Here is a 16,301-nt window from a genome sequence, read left to right on the forward strand (position 1 = left end):
TAACCTCGAGCCCACATTCAGAAAGTATAAACTATTCGGAACAGAGCCCCCACACTAACCAATATTAAATATTTTTGAATGGAAACAAAAAATCATGTGTTTTTCTTTTTAGCCCAAACAAGCCTTTGGATCAATGTTATGAATACCGTTCCGTACCGGCCGGTACGTACCGGTTTGAGAGAAAAACGGTACTGTAATCCTTCAATACCGTTTCGGCTCCAATACCGGGCCTTACCGGACAATACCGGAAATACCGGCCGATACTGGCCGAGATGACATTACCGGAAATTTCGTCCGAAATCTTGCAAAACTGAGAGAAAAAAAAGAAAATACACAAATGGAGGGAAAAAGGGAAAAAGAAAATCGAAGCAACATTCTCCGGCGTAATCTTGCAGTCAAGGTTTGTAGATCTCGTTCCGACGGTACGTACTAGTGAAAAAAATGGAAAAAACTGAAGTGAATAGAAAATGGGCAGATCTGAACTTTAGATCGGAACGGGAGAGAGAGAGACTGAGAGAGAGAGTCAGCTCAACAGATTTGTCTTCTTCACAAGTTTACTGAAGCTGTAAAATTCTTCAATCTCAATGAGTCTTCATAGTCAAAGACAAGAGAGAGAGAGAGAGAAGAGACATCTCAGATGTTGAAAAGTGAAAACAACGCACGCCGATTATTTTTCCCTCTACAAGGTACTGTGTTCGAAGTATTAGAAAACCAGTGGTTTTGGTTTTGAGCCCACCGTTTGGGAAAGCTTATTGATTAAACATACTTCCTCCGTTCCATAATATTTGTCCGGTTCGCAAAATGAGGACTATAAAATAATGTATTTCTTTCAAAAAAAATTCAAATTTTTTTCATAAGTTAAAAGATCTGGTCAAGATCTAGTAAATTGTTGAATTTTTTTCCAACTTTTCTTACAAAAAATGTGTTATTTTTACGTCTCCGTTTTGCGGACCGAACAAATATTATGGGACGGAGGGAGTAAATGTTAACTGATTTTTAAAAAAAATTGTAATAGTCTAACAGGACTTTATGTAAGGGAAAAACAAGGTTATAATAAATGTATATATATTTTTATATTTTTAATGATAAATTCGAAATGGTATCCGGTAACATACCGGTACCGGTACGTACCGTTTCAGTGACAAATCCGGTATCATATCCGAAACGGTATTCAGAACATTGTCTTGGATGCTGAATGGCTGGAGAAGATTAAAAGAAGATGAAAAAATGATGGCTCAGAACATGTTTTAATAATTAATACTCGCCAAGGACATATTGAAAATATTTGTTTATACTGAAAATATTATTGACGGATATTAATTCTCAAACACGTCATTGGCCATCGTTATCCTAAAATAGATTATGAAAGAGAAATGATCGAGGAGTAGTAAGCTAGTCGGAAAGACTCCTGACCTTCGAAGGGAAAAAGTCGTCGAAGAGGAATAGTAATACACGGAACTCATGGCTAAACCATGGTCGGTTTTGCTTGGTCACATCAAGTTAAATTGCCTCACTATTTACAAGATGTGTGCTGGTATTAATTAGCTGAGGGATGTGTTAGCTGGGTGGCTAAAACACATCTGCGCATTGACCAATACACGCAAGTCAATCCATGACCTCACACGGTTAAGCTATATCCTGTTGCCTTCCGGTTACTAGCAACAATATTCTTCCCCAACATTTCTTTGGGAGAGAGAGAGAGAGAGAGAGAGAGAGAGATATGGAGATTTGGCATCTGGTGGTCGTAGCAGTGGTGACTGTGATTGTCGAGGGCGTTATGCATCTCATTTTTTATGCTTTATGGGGTTTCGTGTCACCGAAATTGGGGAGATTGTGGCTACAGCTTGCCCATCAAAAGGAGCCACAGACACCTCCTGTTCTCCTCTTGGATCAAGGGCGAGAGGTAAACATGAAACTGGTACTACTATCTTTCTTGCTTTCTTTGACTACGTTTTTGTTTTTAAGTTTTTGAGTTCCGAAACAGTCTTTCCCCATCCATTTATGGAGTATGGACTTACGCTCAGAGGCGGCCGGGCAAGGGTTAGGCCCTTAAGGCCGTGGTCTAGGGCCTCCACCTAACAAGGCAGGGCGAGCCTTATATTGGGATGTCTCACGCCTCTGTTTTCTGCAGATTCAAAGCGTGATGAAAGTACTATTCCCCAACCCAAAAACCGTGCGCCTCCGTGGCAACCACAACAAGTACCTCTGCGCCGGAGAAGACGAAATATCCGTAACCCAAGACGAGAGCGGCTCCTCCGAAAACGTCTGCTGGACCGTCGAATTCTGTTCCGAATCAGAAGACAAAATCCGTCTCAGGAGCTGCTACGGCAAGTACCTCACCGCCTCCAACAAGCGCTTCCTCCTCGGCTTGACCGGACGCAAAGTCCTCCAGATGGCCGGCTGCCTCGACTCGTCGGTGGAGTGGCAACCGATACAGGAAGGGTAACTTAACTCATCACTCCTAATTATCATACAATATTACACCTAATCACCTATGGTCTCCTCCACTCACCCAATTTATTAGTGGTGGTTTGGCTTTATTAGACAATAATTTCTTTTGACTTTGTTAGTTTTATCCGTCTCAACAACACTAATATAGGAAAGAAAAACTATGATCAAAATTTTCAAAACGTTGATGAAAGACAAAAATAATACAAAACAAAAGGACTTACTTTTTGGAATATTTTTATCTTTAGTTAATATTTTTAAATTTTGGGTCATGTTTTTTACAATTCTGACTTTTCTCATCGAGATAAATATCTAACAGAGAAAGAAAGACATTCTTTCATGAAATTGACTAAGGGAGGTCCCCATATAATCAAATATAAAATTCCACTAGCTTAACTGATCTTCAAATAAACTCGCCAGTACTTATGACTTTTACTAGCAAATATGAAAAGACAATATCGAAATAACTCTCAAAATGCTAAATAATTCAAGTTTACTATTTGCAATAGGAATTGGGTGAAGTTCAAGACACGGGACGGGAGCTTTTTGCGGGCCAATGGCGGCGTTCCGCCATGGCAAGATTCGGTCACCCATGATGGTCCTTGGGTACTACAGGATTTGGTCCTTTGGGATGTTGATGAGGTTGAGATTGTGTCGGAACAGTTGCCGCAACCGGGCGTTCAGTTGGAATCGTCGGGGTCCTGGTCAAGCTTGAAGTCGAATTATCGGCGTAATTCCCTCAGTCTTGTAAGACAAGAGGTCAGTATGGTAGTACTAAATTCTGCGGTGAATTAGAAGGATTTTATTTGCAAAAGAAATAAGACATAAAATTTGTGATTTTCTTAGAGACAGAGAGAAATTTGGGAAGGTTTGATGTGGGCTGTCCTAGCGGTGTTGGGTGTGATTGTCAACGGCGTTATACATCGCGTCGTTGATGCTTTATGTGGTTTTTTGTCACCGAAATTGGGGAGATTGTGGCGATGACTTGCCCATCAAAATGAGCCATTGGCAGCCCCTGTTCTCTTGGATCAAAGGGCGAGCGGTAAACATGAAACTGCTACTATCTTTATTGCCTTCTGTGACTGCGTTTTTGGTTTTAGTTTTTGAGTTCTGAAACAGTCTTTCTCCATCCTTTTATGGAGTATGAACTTACACTCAGAGGCGGGCGGGCATGGGTTAGGCCCTTAAGGCCATGGTCTAGGTCCTCCACCTTATAAGGCAGGGCGACCCCTATGTTGGGGTTTTGTTCTGTTTATATTTGATATCTCATGCCTCTGTTTTTCTACAGATTCAAACCGTGATGAATCTATTCTCCAACGCAAAAGCCGTGCGCCTCCGCAGCAACCACAAGAAGTACCTCTACGCCGAAGAAGACGAAATATCCGTAACCCAAGACGAGAGCGGCTCTTCCAAAAACGTCTGCTGGACCGTCGAATTCTCTTCCGAATCTGAAGACAAAATCCGTCTCAAGAGCTGCTACGGCAAGTACCTCACCGCCTCCAACAAGCGCTCCCTCCTCGGCTTGACCGGTTGCAAAGTCCTCCAGATGGCCGGCTGCCTCAACTTGTCGGTGGAATGGCAGCCAATACAAGAAGGGTAACTTAACACTCCTAATTATCATACAGTATTACATCTAATAACCTATGATCTCCACTCACACAATAAATTAGGGTCGATAATGTCAAAACTCAAATTGTTGCTGCCAAAACCTAATTTGTTGCTGCCAAAATTCAAAATGAAACTTATCATAAAATGACTTTTTTTTGTTGTTGTTGTTGTTGTTAATATTGTATACATTAGCGGGAGTTAATGGGGGTATTAGAGAGTTAGTACAAGAGATCCAGAAGCTATCCATAGGCCTGACCACCAATGCCCCCTTATGGGACTCGAATCTTAATCATTACTGGACAAGGGATATGAGTTATCAACTTCACTAGAAGTGGTTCTCATAAAATGACTTATTTGGCCTCCAATCCATCATACAATGGCTAGAACCCGGCCCTCTTAATTTCAATTTTCTACAGTGTTCTTCCTCCTTCAGCTCTGTCACCCAATCACCAATTATACCCTCATTATTTATCTACATGCAACTCTAGTCCAAACATCCCCAATGTCAACATATCTTCTAGGTTTCAATATTATAGTTTGAGGGGGAATGTTAACATAATATGGAGTATTAGAAAATATTATGTTACATTTCTTTACATGCAAAACCCAATTTGTAACTTTTCTCATGTTTGTGGAGTTCGAATCTGAATAAGCCCACGCATTTGTTGGACCTACACAACGGACCAGCAATGGAGAAAGCAGTTGTTCTGTCACCTATTTCGAGTTCTTCGAATTACAGAGAACCAATCGATTCGAGTGAGTTTTTGCAGGAACAAATAGAATTTTGGCATTATCATAATGGTTTGGTTTCATTAGATAATTTTTCTTTTGACTTTGTTAATTTCACGTTAAAGTTTTGTGAATCATTGGTATTTTCAAAAAGTTGACGAAAGACAAAAATAATACTACAAAATGCACTCTAACAGAGAAAGAAATGCACTCTTCCATGAAATTGACAAGGGGAGGCCCCATATAATCAAATTTAAAGTTCCACTAGCTCAACTGCTCTCCTAATAAACTCGCTTGTACTTGTGACTCCTACCAGCAAATATGACAAAACAATATCGAAATAACTCTCAAAATACTAAATAATTCAAGTTTATTATTTGCAATAGGAATCGGGTGAAGCTCAGGACGCGGGACGGGAACTTTTTGCGGGCCAATGGCGGCGATGCACCATGGTGGGATTCGGTCACCCATGATATTCCTTGGGTACTACAGGATTTGGTCCTTTGGGATGTTGACGTGGTTGAGATTGTGTCGGAACAGTCGCCGCAACTGAGCATTCGATTGGAATCGTCGAAGTTCGGGTCGAGCTCTGGGTCGAATCATCGGCATAAGTCCCCCAGTTTTGTAAGACAAGAGGTCAGTATGGTAGTACTGAATACTAAATTCTGCGGTGAATTAGAAGGGTTTTATATCTTAAAAAAAGAAGAAGAAGGGTTTTATTTGCAAAAGAAATAAGACATCAAATTTGTGATTTTCTTAATTAATTCACTATGTTTTTATCTTTCCTTTAACTCCATGCCTCTCCATAAAATTTTCCCAGATCCGAGACGTTACAAAAATTCTCCATACCTCTCCTTTAACTCCATACCTCTCCATAATTGATAAAACCAACTTTTTGACCCGAGATGTGAATCATGTTACTCGTAATAAAATTTTCCAAGATCCGTGTTACAGAACAAGTGGTCGCATCTGCTCTACCGAACACAACAAGATCGTCTGCAAAAAATAAGTGGGAGAGAGGAGTACGCGGGCACATTCTGCTGAAATCACATGGGATACGTATTAATTGTTGTTATAATACATGGTCACCAAGTATGGTCACCGTAGTGTTACTCTTACCCAATAACCTCCCTTGATTGTAGGGCTCCACGTAGGTGAATGGGCTCACTTGAACAGCCTAAGCTGAAAAATACCACTTGAAAAATAATATGTAGTAATTTTCATTAGGGGTTAGTTTATAAAGTTTATTTTATCTGAGATTGTATATACATTGACTACTGTAAAAAAAAACCTATTATGTCTTGATTCTCTTGAAGCCTTGAAATACTAACTTATAATCAATCTTTCTACAAATTACAAACACTTCCAAACGTTCACATCTATATGAAGACCCGCACATACTACACCTCTAGTGTGTGTGAGACCCAAAAAAAATGAGAGTGTGTGAGTGCATGTTTGTGGTTGTAGTATTTTCCATTTATAATAGAGTCCAATCATTAGTTTAAACACAACTTAACTCTAATCTAATTTCATTGTATGATTACGGGTGTTTTGACCTAATAATATTTTTGAATTGTTTTCTGTCTTTGTTAATTTTTCATCAATTTTTATTTTATGTATTATTCATTTGTTTCGAAGAAAAGAATTTAAAAGAGAGATAAATGAGAGGTCAATAAAATAATTGATTACCACTAATTGAGGAGTGCTAGGTATAAAGAAAATATATTTGTTTTATTCTAGACTAGAGGAGAGAGCTATGACCTATGAGCCACAGAGATGATTTCTCAAAGGAAATCGGTAAAGCTAAGGCCACCGACTGGTGGGAGACTGAAATTGCACCAACCGCCGTGCGGGGTGCGAGGCCCGTTCCGGGTCCCATACAGAAGATCCGATCCGTTCAAATTTATTAAATCCTTGGATGTAGGATTCGACTTCTCTAAACAAAGGTTGACTCTGGTGGGAGACCGAAATTGCACTGACTGGTGTAGCGCTTCGTGAAATTGTGAGATCTAGGGTTCGACCCCTCTGAACAAAGGTTGACTCTCTAGTAATCTAATAATAACTAATTAACCTACTGAATTCTTGGATGTGCTTTTGTATTTCCTTTCTTATAGGATTCAAGCGTTACCAAAAAAAAATAACTCCCAAGATCTTAAATTTTGCTTCAAGTAACCTTGTGTTGTTTTTTTTTTTTTCTTTCTTCAGAATAATGCAGAGAATGCTCTCCACTATTCCATGTCACAAAAAATCATAGTTCCATCAAACAACAAGGTATGCATCACAATCTGATATTGATAGTTTTCCGGTTGCACAATGAACTAGCAATTTGAGTTTTTTTTTTGTCCCCTTGGAAGGAAGCAACAAGCTTGGTTAAGACCTTGGGAATGATATAAGCTAGCGGGGTGGTTAAGATCTTGAGATTTACGGGTGTTTTCTCTCTTAAGTTTCATGTTCGAATGCTTGTGAGATCAGTTCTAGGTGCCATCAACTAAGACGATGAGATTACTCTCATAGATTAGTTGAGATAATCGAAAAAAGTTCAGATGATGAAAAATACAAACTCACCAAATCCACATCCAAAGCCCAATTCCTACAAAGCCCATTTTCTTAATTCCTCTAATCCCAAGCCTAGAAGTCTAATTACTCTACTTTTCAGCTCCTCTTTTTTACTACTCTATATACCTTTTTTTTTATCTCATGCCTCTGTTTTCTACAGATTCAAAGCGTAATGGAATTATTCCGCAACGCAAAAACCGTGCGCCTCCGCGGCAAACACAAGAAGTACCTCTCTGCCAAAGAAGACGAAAAAACGGTAACCCAAGACGAGAGCGGCTTTTTAAAAAACACCTGCTGGACCGTCGATTTCTCTTCCGAATCCGAAAACAAAATCCGTCTCAAGAGCTGCTATGGCAAGTACCTCACCGCCTCCAACAAGCGCTCCCTCGGCAGCGTGGCCGGCCGCAAAGTCCTCCAGACGGCCTGCTGCCTCGACTCGTCGGTGGATTGGCAGCTGATACAGAAAGGGTAACTAAAATCAACACTCCTAATTATCATACAATATGTATTACACCTAATCACCTATGATCTCCACTCATACAACTATTAGGGGTGGTTAGGCTTTATTAGATAATTTTTCCTGACTTGGTTAGTTTCTCGTCAATGTTTTGTGAATTATTGGTTTGTCTCAACAACACTAATATATACCATAAAAAAATTGCAAACAAATTTATTAAAAAGTTGACTAAAGACAAAAATAATATAAAACAGACTTACTTTTTGAACTATTTTTATATTTACTGAATATTTTTATTTTTTTGTTTCATGGTTTTTTTTTATTATAAAATTTGTTGACTTTTCTCATCGAGATAAATTATAATCTAATAATCTGATGCGAAATTATTATTTTTGAATAAAGATGCACAAATAATCAAATAATAAAGTTCTACTAGCTTTATTGCTCTCCAAATAAACTCACCGGTAGTACTTGTGACTCCTACTAGCAAATATGAAATGATAATATCAAAATATAACTCTCAAAATACTAAATAATTTAAGTTTATTATTTCCAATAGAAATCGGGTGAAGCTCAAGACGTGGGACGGGACCTTTTTGCGGGCCAATGACAACAGGGATACAGTTACCCACGATGTTCCGATACGGAAGTCTAAAAAGGATCGGATCCTCTGGGATGTTGATGTGGTTGAGATTGTGTCAGAACAGTCACTGCGACCAAATTATACCGGGGTGTTCAGTTGGAATCGTTGGAGTCCGGGGTCAAATCGATCATCGGCATAAGTCCCCCAGTTTTGTAAGACAAGAGGTCAATGTGTAAGGTTAGTACTAAATTCTGTGATGAATTAGAAGGGTTCTAATTGGAAAAGAACTAAGACATCAAATTTGTGAATTTCTTAATTAACTCACTAAGTTGTTATCTTTCCTCTTAACTCCATACTTCTCCATAAAAACATGTGTGGGCGGGCAAACAAGAAAGGGAACAAAAATGTTTGAGTGCTGCTGTCCTTCTACAAACTATATATAATCGTGGAATAAGATTTTGACACGTGGAAAAAATCAACAAGGAAATTTGTTTCCAGCTTCATATTCTAATTTTTTTCTGATTTCTTTCTCTAAAAGATTTTTGGGTGATTATTTGATTAAGTTATTATAATTACGGTGACCTTTTTATTCTAATGGAAATTTGTTTCCAGCTTCTTTTCGGGTGATCCGAAAAATCTTCTCGGAAGAAACTAGTTGGACCACCATTCCTTTTTAGCTCATTATGGACCTATTCCAATAATTAAAATTGTTCATTTATAGAGCTCGTTGAGAAGATCAATCATGTCAAAACTCACCTAAATGTCCATCGATCTTTAATGCTTGAGCTTATAATTAAGTTTCTTGAAATTTATAATTTCAATTGTCTAGGTAGCCAAAAAAAGGTCACGATGCTGGACTACAAAGTATTTACTGGAACGGGAAATGATCATAACTTTTAGGTACTACTCCCTCCGTTCCTTTTTTAGAGTTCAGTATTTCATTTTCGGCTGTCCCTTAATAAGTGTCCATTTTGTAAAGTTAGTGGGTAAAAGTTGGTGTATTGTCTATTTTATCCCTAAAAGTAAATTTCTTTTTAAAAAGTGAGTGAGTAAAAGTGTAATGATGATGGGTAAGTAGGAAAAGCGGAGGAAAAAGTTGATGTGAAAGGTATAATGATGATGTCTTTTTAATAAGTTGGAATTACGAAGCAGGATACTTAAAAAGGGACGGAAGGAGTACTATTTTTTAACAACAGTGACCAAAAAACGCACTATATTACTTTTTTTTTTTTTTACACTTTTTAATATTTTCACACATTAAAATAATTTTTAAATCTTAATAAAAACATGTTTTGTATTGGAGTACGGGTCGGGTATGGCCTGGTCCATATTTGACCTGATCCGTTTTAACCCGTCTATTATTGACCTGTATTTAACTTGTACATATTCCCCATCCAAACATCATTTGCCACCTCAAGTTTAATTAGATGCCCTTTTCTATTTGTCAAAGGAAAAAAGTGGAAAAGCAGTTGCAAAACCTTTTCTGCTAATTTCGATAAACGACCTTTTTACACTATATAGTTACACTACATTTTATGTGGAGCCTATTTTGGATCTCAGAAAAATCCAAAAAAATACTGATAAATTTGAAAATATTGTTTTATGTGGTCTTGTAAAAAATCAATTTTAACGGATATCGGTAAGTATCATTTCTATATTTGTAGTGAAGAAACTGCGTAGATGAACAATTTCATCCCTACAAATCAAGAAGTAATACTTATCGATATCCATTGGAGCTGATTTTTTACAGGACCCCATAAAACAATATTTTAAAATTTATGGATATTTTACTGAATTTTTGTGAGACCAAAGATGGGCCCCACATAAAATGTAGTGTAACGTGTAGTGTAACTATATAGTGTATGTAGCATCACTCTTCACATTTTCACTAAAGATAGGTACACTACCTTTTTACACTACATAGTTACACTACATCTTATGTGGAACCTATTTTGAGTTCCAAAAAAATCTAAAAAAATACCGATAAATTTTAAAATATTATTTTATGGGATCCTATAAAAAATTAGCTCCAATAAATGTCGGTAAGTACTACTTTTGGATTCAGAGGGGTGAAATTGCTTAATTGCACAGTTTCGACACTACGAATCTAGAAATAATACTTACCAATATCCGTTGAAGCTAATTTTTTACAGAGCCCTATAAAATAATATTTTAGACTTTATGAATATTTTTCTGGATTTTTTTGAAGCCTGAAATGAGCTCCACATGAAATGTAGTGTAACGTATAGTGTAATTATGTAGTGTACACTACATAGTTACACTACACGTTACACTACATTTTATGTGAGGCCCATTTTTAGTCTCACAAAAATTCATAAAAATATCCATAAATTCTAAAATATTATTTTATGGGGTCCTGTAAAAAATCAGCTCCAATGGATATCGGTAAGTATTACTTCTTGATTTGTAGGGATGAAATTGTTCATCTACGCAGTTTCTTCACTACAAATATAGAAATGATACTTACCGATATCCGTTAAAATTGATTTTTTACAGGACCCCATAAAACAATATTTTCAAATTTATCAATATTTTTTTGGATTTTTCTGAGATCCGAAATAGACTCCACATAAGATGTAGTGTAACTCTGTAGTGTAAAAAGGTAGTTTATCGAAATTAGCAGAAAAGGTTTTGCAACTGCTTTTCCACTTTTTTCCTTTGACAAATAGAAAAGGGCATCTAATTAAACTTGAGGTGGCAAATGATGTTTGGATGAGGAATATGTACAAGTTAAATACAGGTCAATAATAGACGGGTTAAAACGGGTTTGGTCACTTTTTTCCATCTTTCCCGAAAATGTAGGTAAGTAGAAAAGATACCAATCACATATTTCCCGCTTCATTAATTTTTTCCCCCTTCGCTTTTTGGCTCGTACAAATTCAAGATCCAAAGACGCAAAAAGAGTCTGAAGGAATGATTCCTCTGTCTACTTAATTTCACCAGTCATATTTCGATTTCGATTTTGATTTTATTTTCTGTTTTTTGATTTGCAGTCGAATGACTCTATGGGTAGTTCAGCTTCTTAGCGGATGAATATGCAAATGTGGATGAGGGTTTGAAGGAGCTTTCTTTCATGTTCAAGGGGAATGGTAGGTTAGAGGAGGAGACGGCCAGAGCCGGCCCCGACATTTGGGTTGCCCAAGCCCAGTCTCATGCTTTATTGTCCACCTACTATTAAGTCATACAAAATTTTTTAAAAAAAACATGTAAGTACCAAAAAAAACCAACAACATCAAAGTTACATGCATGTTGTTCCTTCAGCTTGAATAATATCGTAAAAATCAACATCAAAATGTAACCCTAGTTATAGTGCTTTATAATTAGCATGATCCGATTAAAAAAAATAACTTCCCTTTGCATTTTTTAAAGCAATTTCTCAATTAAGTCATCATATTTTACTTATCCATGAACTCGGGGTCCATTCCACTAAGTTTTGGTTATTCGGTTTTTTGTGCTTTTTAGTTGATATATGTGACAAGAATGGCCTGTCTTGAAAAGTGTAAAAAAGTTACAAAAAAAAGTCCCTAAATGCTCTCAATGGAATGATGCATCATTTTCAATTGAGATCATAACCAATTTATTTAATCTCTCTTGCGAAATGATAGTTCGAAGGTAAAAACAAAAAGGAAACTGATATTAGCACTTTAAAAATTGATAGAGGAACTTCAATATCAGTGTAATTCCAAAGCCACTTTCTTTTATTTTTTGAAGTGCTAATATCAGTTTCCAAACAGAAACTATGTTAGCTCGCTTAATTTTATTTTAACTATGACCTTTTTTAATCAAATGTAAGAATATATCTACATTATTCCACTATTGTGTTTGTTAAGTCAAAAATTTCCAACAAAATAATTTAGGATTTTTTTTTTGTAATATTGTGGATTGGGAGGAAAACAAAAAGAGGTAGAACAAAAATGAAAAAATAAATTGTGGATTGGGAGGAAAACAAAAAGAGGTAGAATAAAAATGGAAAAAAAGGGGGAAAATAGGGGATGAGGCGCCAGGAATCGAACCTAGATCACCATGAACTCTGAGCAAATGCGTTGGCCACAATGCCAAGTTGAGGCCTTGTGGCAAATGTGGGAAGCTTGTTTATATTTATATCTAACCTAAAATTTTTTTTTTTTTTGGATGCCCCCAGCCCGGTGGGGTTGCCCAAGCCCGAGGGCTTGCGGAGCTTACCCCGGGGCCGGCCCTGGAGACGGCCGGGGCTTGAAGAAATAATAGTGTGCTTCCGCAGTTCATTGAATACGCTATACCCACTTCGGTCGCAGCTTCAATTCCTCCCAAAAATGGGGATATGCATATTGTTGTAGTTCAATCCTCATCAAGAGGTCAGTGAGAGTTGGTTTATTGTAGCGAGTCTGTGTCTTGTCACTTGTGTTTTAGTAGTACATAATTTGAGCAGTGGAATGCAATTGCAGGGTAGACTACTTATTTTGATCAAGGTTTTCCATACTTGTTACATAATCTAGGCAGCTTTTGATTTGATTTGACAAATTGGTTTTTGAATTTTGTCTTTGGATTTAACCATGGCTTCAGATTGGCATGCAATGCTTCGTGATATTAACTTAACACACTATGAAAGACAAATACTCCTAGTATTAGATAACATTCTCAGTATAGAAGCCAACTTTGACCTCATGATCCGCGTCCGCCCAAAACTCACACTTTAATGGAACCTACAATATCAGGTCTTGGTTGGTACTATTACGTTTGCATGATATGTACTTCGTTTTTCTACTGATTTTCGTTATGCTCTCTGTAGCAGGCCGAGCCAACGGCTCGCACCTCATCAAGCGAGGTGCTGAACCATGCTAGGGCGGTTCATCTGAGTCCGAGCCTTTACTTGGTTCTGGCTCGGCAAACCGCAGGTTCTCGAAAGAAGTTCCATCGGAATTAACTAAAGCAATCAGCTCAGCATACCAACCCCCTGACAGTCGGGTTCCACGTTCAACCTTGAGCGAATGTGGGGGCAATGCTGCCCGCTCACCCACGTGGGAATAACAACCGTAACCATGATGATGACCGTGACGTCATCTGAACGGTTACAAGCTTGGATAATGACGAAGGCACGGGAATGTGCCAGCTCATCCTATAAACGGTTATGAAGCCCTAACGTGACGGAAAGTTGACATCAACCGATGCGTGACAAGCACATGTGCAGTCTTCGAGGCCAAGTTAAGGAGTGCCCTATAAATGTCCCGTTATGCCAACCCTAGAGAGGTACATGCTCTTGCACTCTAAAACCCTAGTTCTTGGCTTTCATCTCTGGGCAATTGTACTCATCCTTGCAGAGGAGGGTCATTTTGGAGATGCTTCGATATGGTCTTTTAGTCATACTTCCTTATGCAGGCTAAGTGAAAGTCAGGAGCCATCCTCAAACCACAGTCAAGAAGGAGCGAACCAGATTCATTGGAGTCCCATACTCTCAAAAGTTCTCTCTCTTTGTGTGAACATATGTAGGCCGGGCTAAAGTGTGATGAGTTTCCATATTGATTCTACCAAATTAGTATCATGCCTATGCAGCAAGAAGAATAAGAACATTGAAAATGGAGATCAATTAGACTTGTTGCAGAAAAAAGGGTAAAAGGAAGCAGATTGACATGGGTCAGAATTGTACAGGAAACAAACTAGAACCGAGCTTATACACAAAGCGAATGTAGAATTGTGCAGGGCTGTGGTACGTGCTGGGTGTCCTATTCCTTTGGCTTAATTTGTAACTTGTTTTGGGTTGATTTCTTATCAGCTCTTGGCTGAGTAGCAGATGATTGTCAATCGCAGAATAGGGTGTCAACTTAGTTGGGATGTTACCTTTGTGTTGTGATGCTATTTCACTCTAGCCCTCACTCTGTTCAACTTTTTTTTCATTTCAATGACAAAAAAAAAAATTTCGCGGTTCAAAAACAAAACACAGGTTATGCTTGTTATCATTGCCATATGCCCTTGGACCACTTTATCGTATCAAAACCACAAAGATCCGTGCATGTCTAAGAAGCATCAATGTCTATATACGAAGCGAATCTAGCAGCAACCACCCAGTATTTCTATTTATTGAATGAGCAGTGCTGCGGATAAAAAATAAATAAATAAATAAATGAGCAGTGCTAGAAACATACATAGGCTTCGAGACACAGATCCAGACACGAATGAATGGGATTCACACGCGTTGAATTGGACGCCTCCAGACACGTGTTTGGATCTGTCTTCAGACGGCAATCTCGATTATAAGGAAATCAGTATCATTTACATATGAATTTTGAGGAGTCTATCTTGGGTTCTAAAAAAATGATCTGAACTGTTCATTAATTTTAAAATATTTTTTATGGAGTCCTGTAAAAAATTAGCTCAACCCGATATCGGTAAGGATTTGTTCTAAATTTGTGGGGGGCGAAACTACTTACGGCCCATTTCGATGAAGGATTTGTTTTAGGTGGATTTAGAATGATGGAAGATTTGAAGGTGGATATGTAATGAGGGGTGATATGTTAAGAAGAATGACCCCACCACTTAAGAAGGGTGGATTTGTAATGAGGTGTTTGGATGGTTATTTGAGAAGGGGGATTTGGAAGGTGGATATGAAGGGATAAGGTATCAAAATGACTTAATTGCCCCCTAGTTATTGAAATGGACAAAGAATGTTAATTTTATTATAATTACGAAAAATACGTATTTATTATTAAAAAATCAAAAAAATAAATTCATTAAATCTTAAAAATGTTTTGTCACTCCCTTTGACTAGACTTTTTTTTTTGGGAAAAAAAAACTGAAAACAGTAAATGTAAAAAATGTTGAAAATGTCATTATTTGATTGTAGGTACGGTGAAAGTACTTATCATTAATTATTGCATAAAACTAATGAAAATATTTGTAAAATGCTTAAACGTTATTTTATAATTTATGTAAAAATCCGAAATTTGTAAATTAAATTTAGTAATCACAAAATACATTGTTTGTTAGTTGAAAATGAGGTGTAGGTGCAACAAATTTGTTAGGTAAACATGTGTCAACAAATTTGTTTGGTAAATTTGTTTATAAATAGCAAGGTATTTTAAATTGTCATCTCACATCTCATCTTGATTGAAAAAAATAGTTTTCTATTTTTGTTTTTTCAATCACTTGAATGGCACGTCGAGCTTGGACCGAGGCGGAGGAGGAGAAGTTGTTGGATAATATTACGAGCCTTGTAGATGCAGGGGTTTGGCAAGGTGAGCACGGAGGGATGATTCCCGCCTCCTTTGAAGTCTTGCAACATCAGATGACTGCTGCTTTCCTCCAAGGTGGTTTTACAAAAAATATTATTGAGGGAAAGATTAAAAAGTGGAAGGAGACTTATTTCACCATAGAAGACATGATGTTGACTCCTGGATTTGGTTGGAATCCAAATGAAAATAGATTAGTTGTGGATAATGAAGATTGGAATGAATTTGTCCGGGTAAGTGATCATCCTTCAATTGTATATAAACTATTTTTTTTTAAGAAATTATCATATTTGTTATGTTTTTTTAGGTGAATCCACGAGCTAGACAGATGAGGGGCATGCAATTTTCTCATTTCAATCGTTGGGCCCATTGCTTTCGACGTCACTAGTTGGAGAAGTTAGAAGTTCAAGATAGATGTTGAAGAATAAATCGTATTTGTGATAATAACTGTTAGAAATTTGAAATTTAAGTTAGTACTGATGTACCTCAAATAAATGTTAAATAAAGATGAGTACTTTGTCTTTATATTACATTTTTCATTTCCACAATCTTTGAAAAAAAAAGTACAAATTCATTCAGAATCAAATAGATGTGCGAAGATTAAACAAGTTAAGAAACCTACGAAAAAAACAACAAAGTATGTGCTTAGACTAGTTCGATGTTGAACTTCCAAACCACTTGCGGATGTGGAACCACT

At 37.4% G+C, this 16,301-nt stretch overlaps 3 protein-coding genes across 3 annotated transcripts in view; all 3 read left to right on the forward strand.

Moving 5' to 3' along the window:
• The window catches only part of LOC131310386 (uncharacterized), a 67,555-nt gene extending 54,717 nt beyond the window's left edge, over positions 1-12,838 (forward strand). Inside the window, exon 6 of the mRNA XM_058337374.1 lies at positions 12,808-12,838. The gene's annotated coding sequence lies outside the window, so the exon portion shown is untranslated. The remainder of the gene's footprint in view (positions 1-12,807) is intronic.
• LOC131310383 (uncharacterized) overlaps positions 1,391-16,301 on the forward strand; it is a 156,241-nt gene continuing 141,330 nt past the window's right edge. Inside the window, exons 1-6 of the mRNA XM_058337369.1 lie at positions 1,391-1,918; positions 2,132-2,442; positions 2,958-3,207; positions 3,737-4,044; positions 5,172-5,421; positions 6,991-7,056. Coding sequence (XP_058193352.1) covers positions 1,721-1,918; positions 2,132-2,442; positions 2,958-3,207; positions 3,737-4,044; positions 5,172-5,421; positions 6,991-7,056 — 1,383 coding nt within the window. The 5' untranslated portion in view covers positions 1,391-1,720. The remainder of the gene's footprint in view (positions 1,919-2,131; positions 2,443-2,957; positions 3,208-3,736; positions 4,045-5,171; positions 5,422-6,990; positions 7,057-16,301) is intronic.
• Positions 15,491-16,049, forward strand: LOC131310389 (uncharacterized). The gene is made up of 2 exons (XM_058337379.1): positions 15,491-15,837; positions 15,912-16,049. Exons 1-2 carry the CDS (start codon positions 15,526-15,528, stop codon positions 15,990-15,992), a joined length of 393 nt encoding a protein of 130 aa, XP_058193362.1. The 5' UTR covers positions 15,491-15,525; the 3' UTR covers positions 15,993-16,049.

This window comes from Rhododendron vialii, chromosome 12a (assembly GCF_030253575.1).
Source record: "Rhododendron vialii isolate Sample 1 chromosome 12a, ASM3025357v1".
NCBI classification, from domain to species: domain Eukaryota; kingdom Viridiplantae; phylum Streptophyta; class Magnoliopsida; order Ericales; family Ericaceae; genus Rhododendron; species Rhododendron vialii.

What these genes read in the sequence shown, in the direction of transcription:
- LOC131310389 (XM_058337379.1), top strand. Translation starts at nt 15,526, where the DNA reads ATGGCACGTCGAGCTTGGACCGAGGCGGAGGAGGAGAAGTTGTTGGAT. An exon ending in ATTGGAATGAATTTGTCCGG is followed by an intron (nt 15,838 to 15,911) that starts GTAAGTGATCAT and finishes ATGTTTTTTTAG; the next exon opens with GTGAATCCACGAGCTAGACA.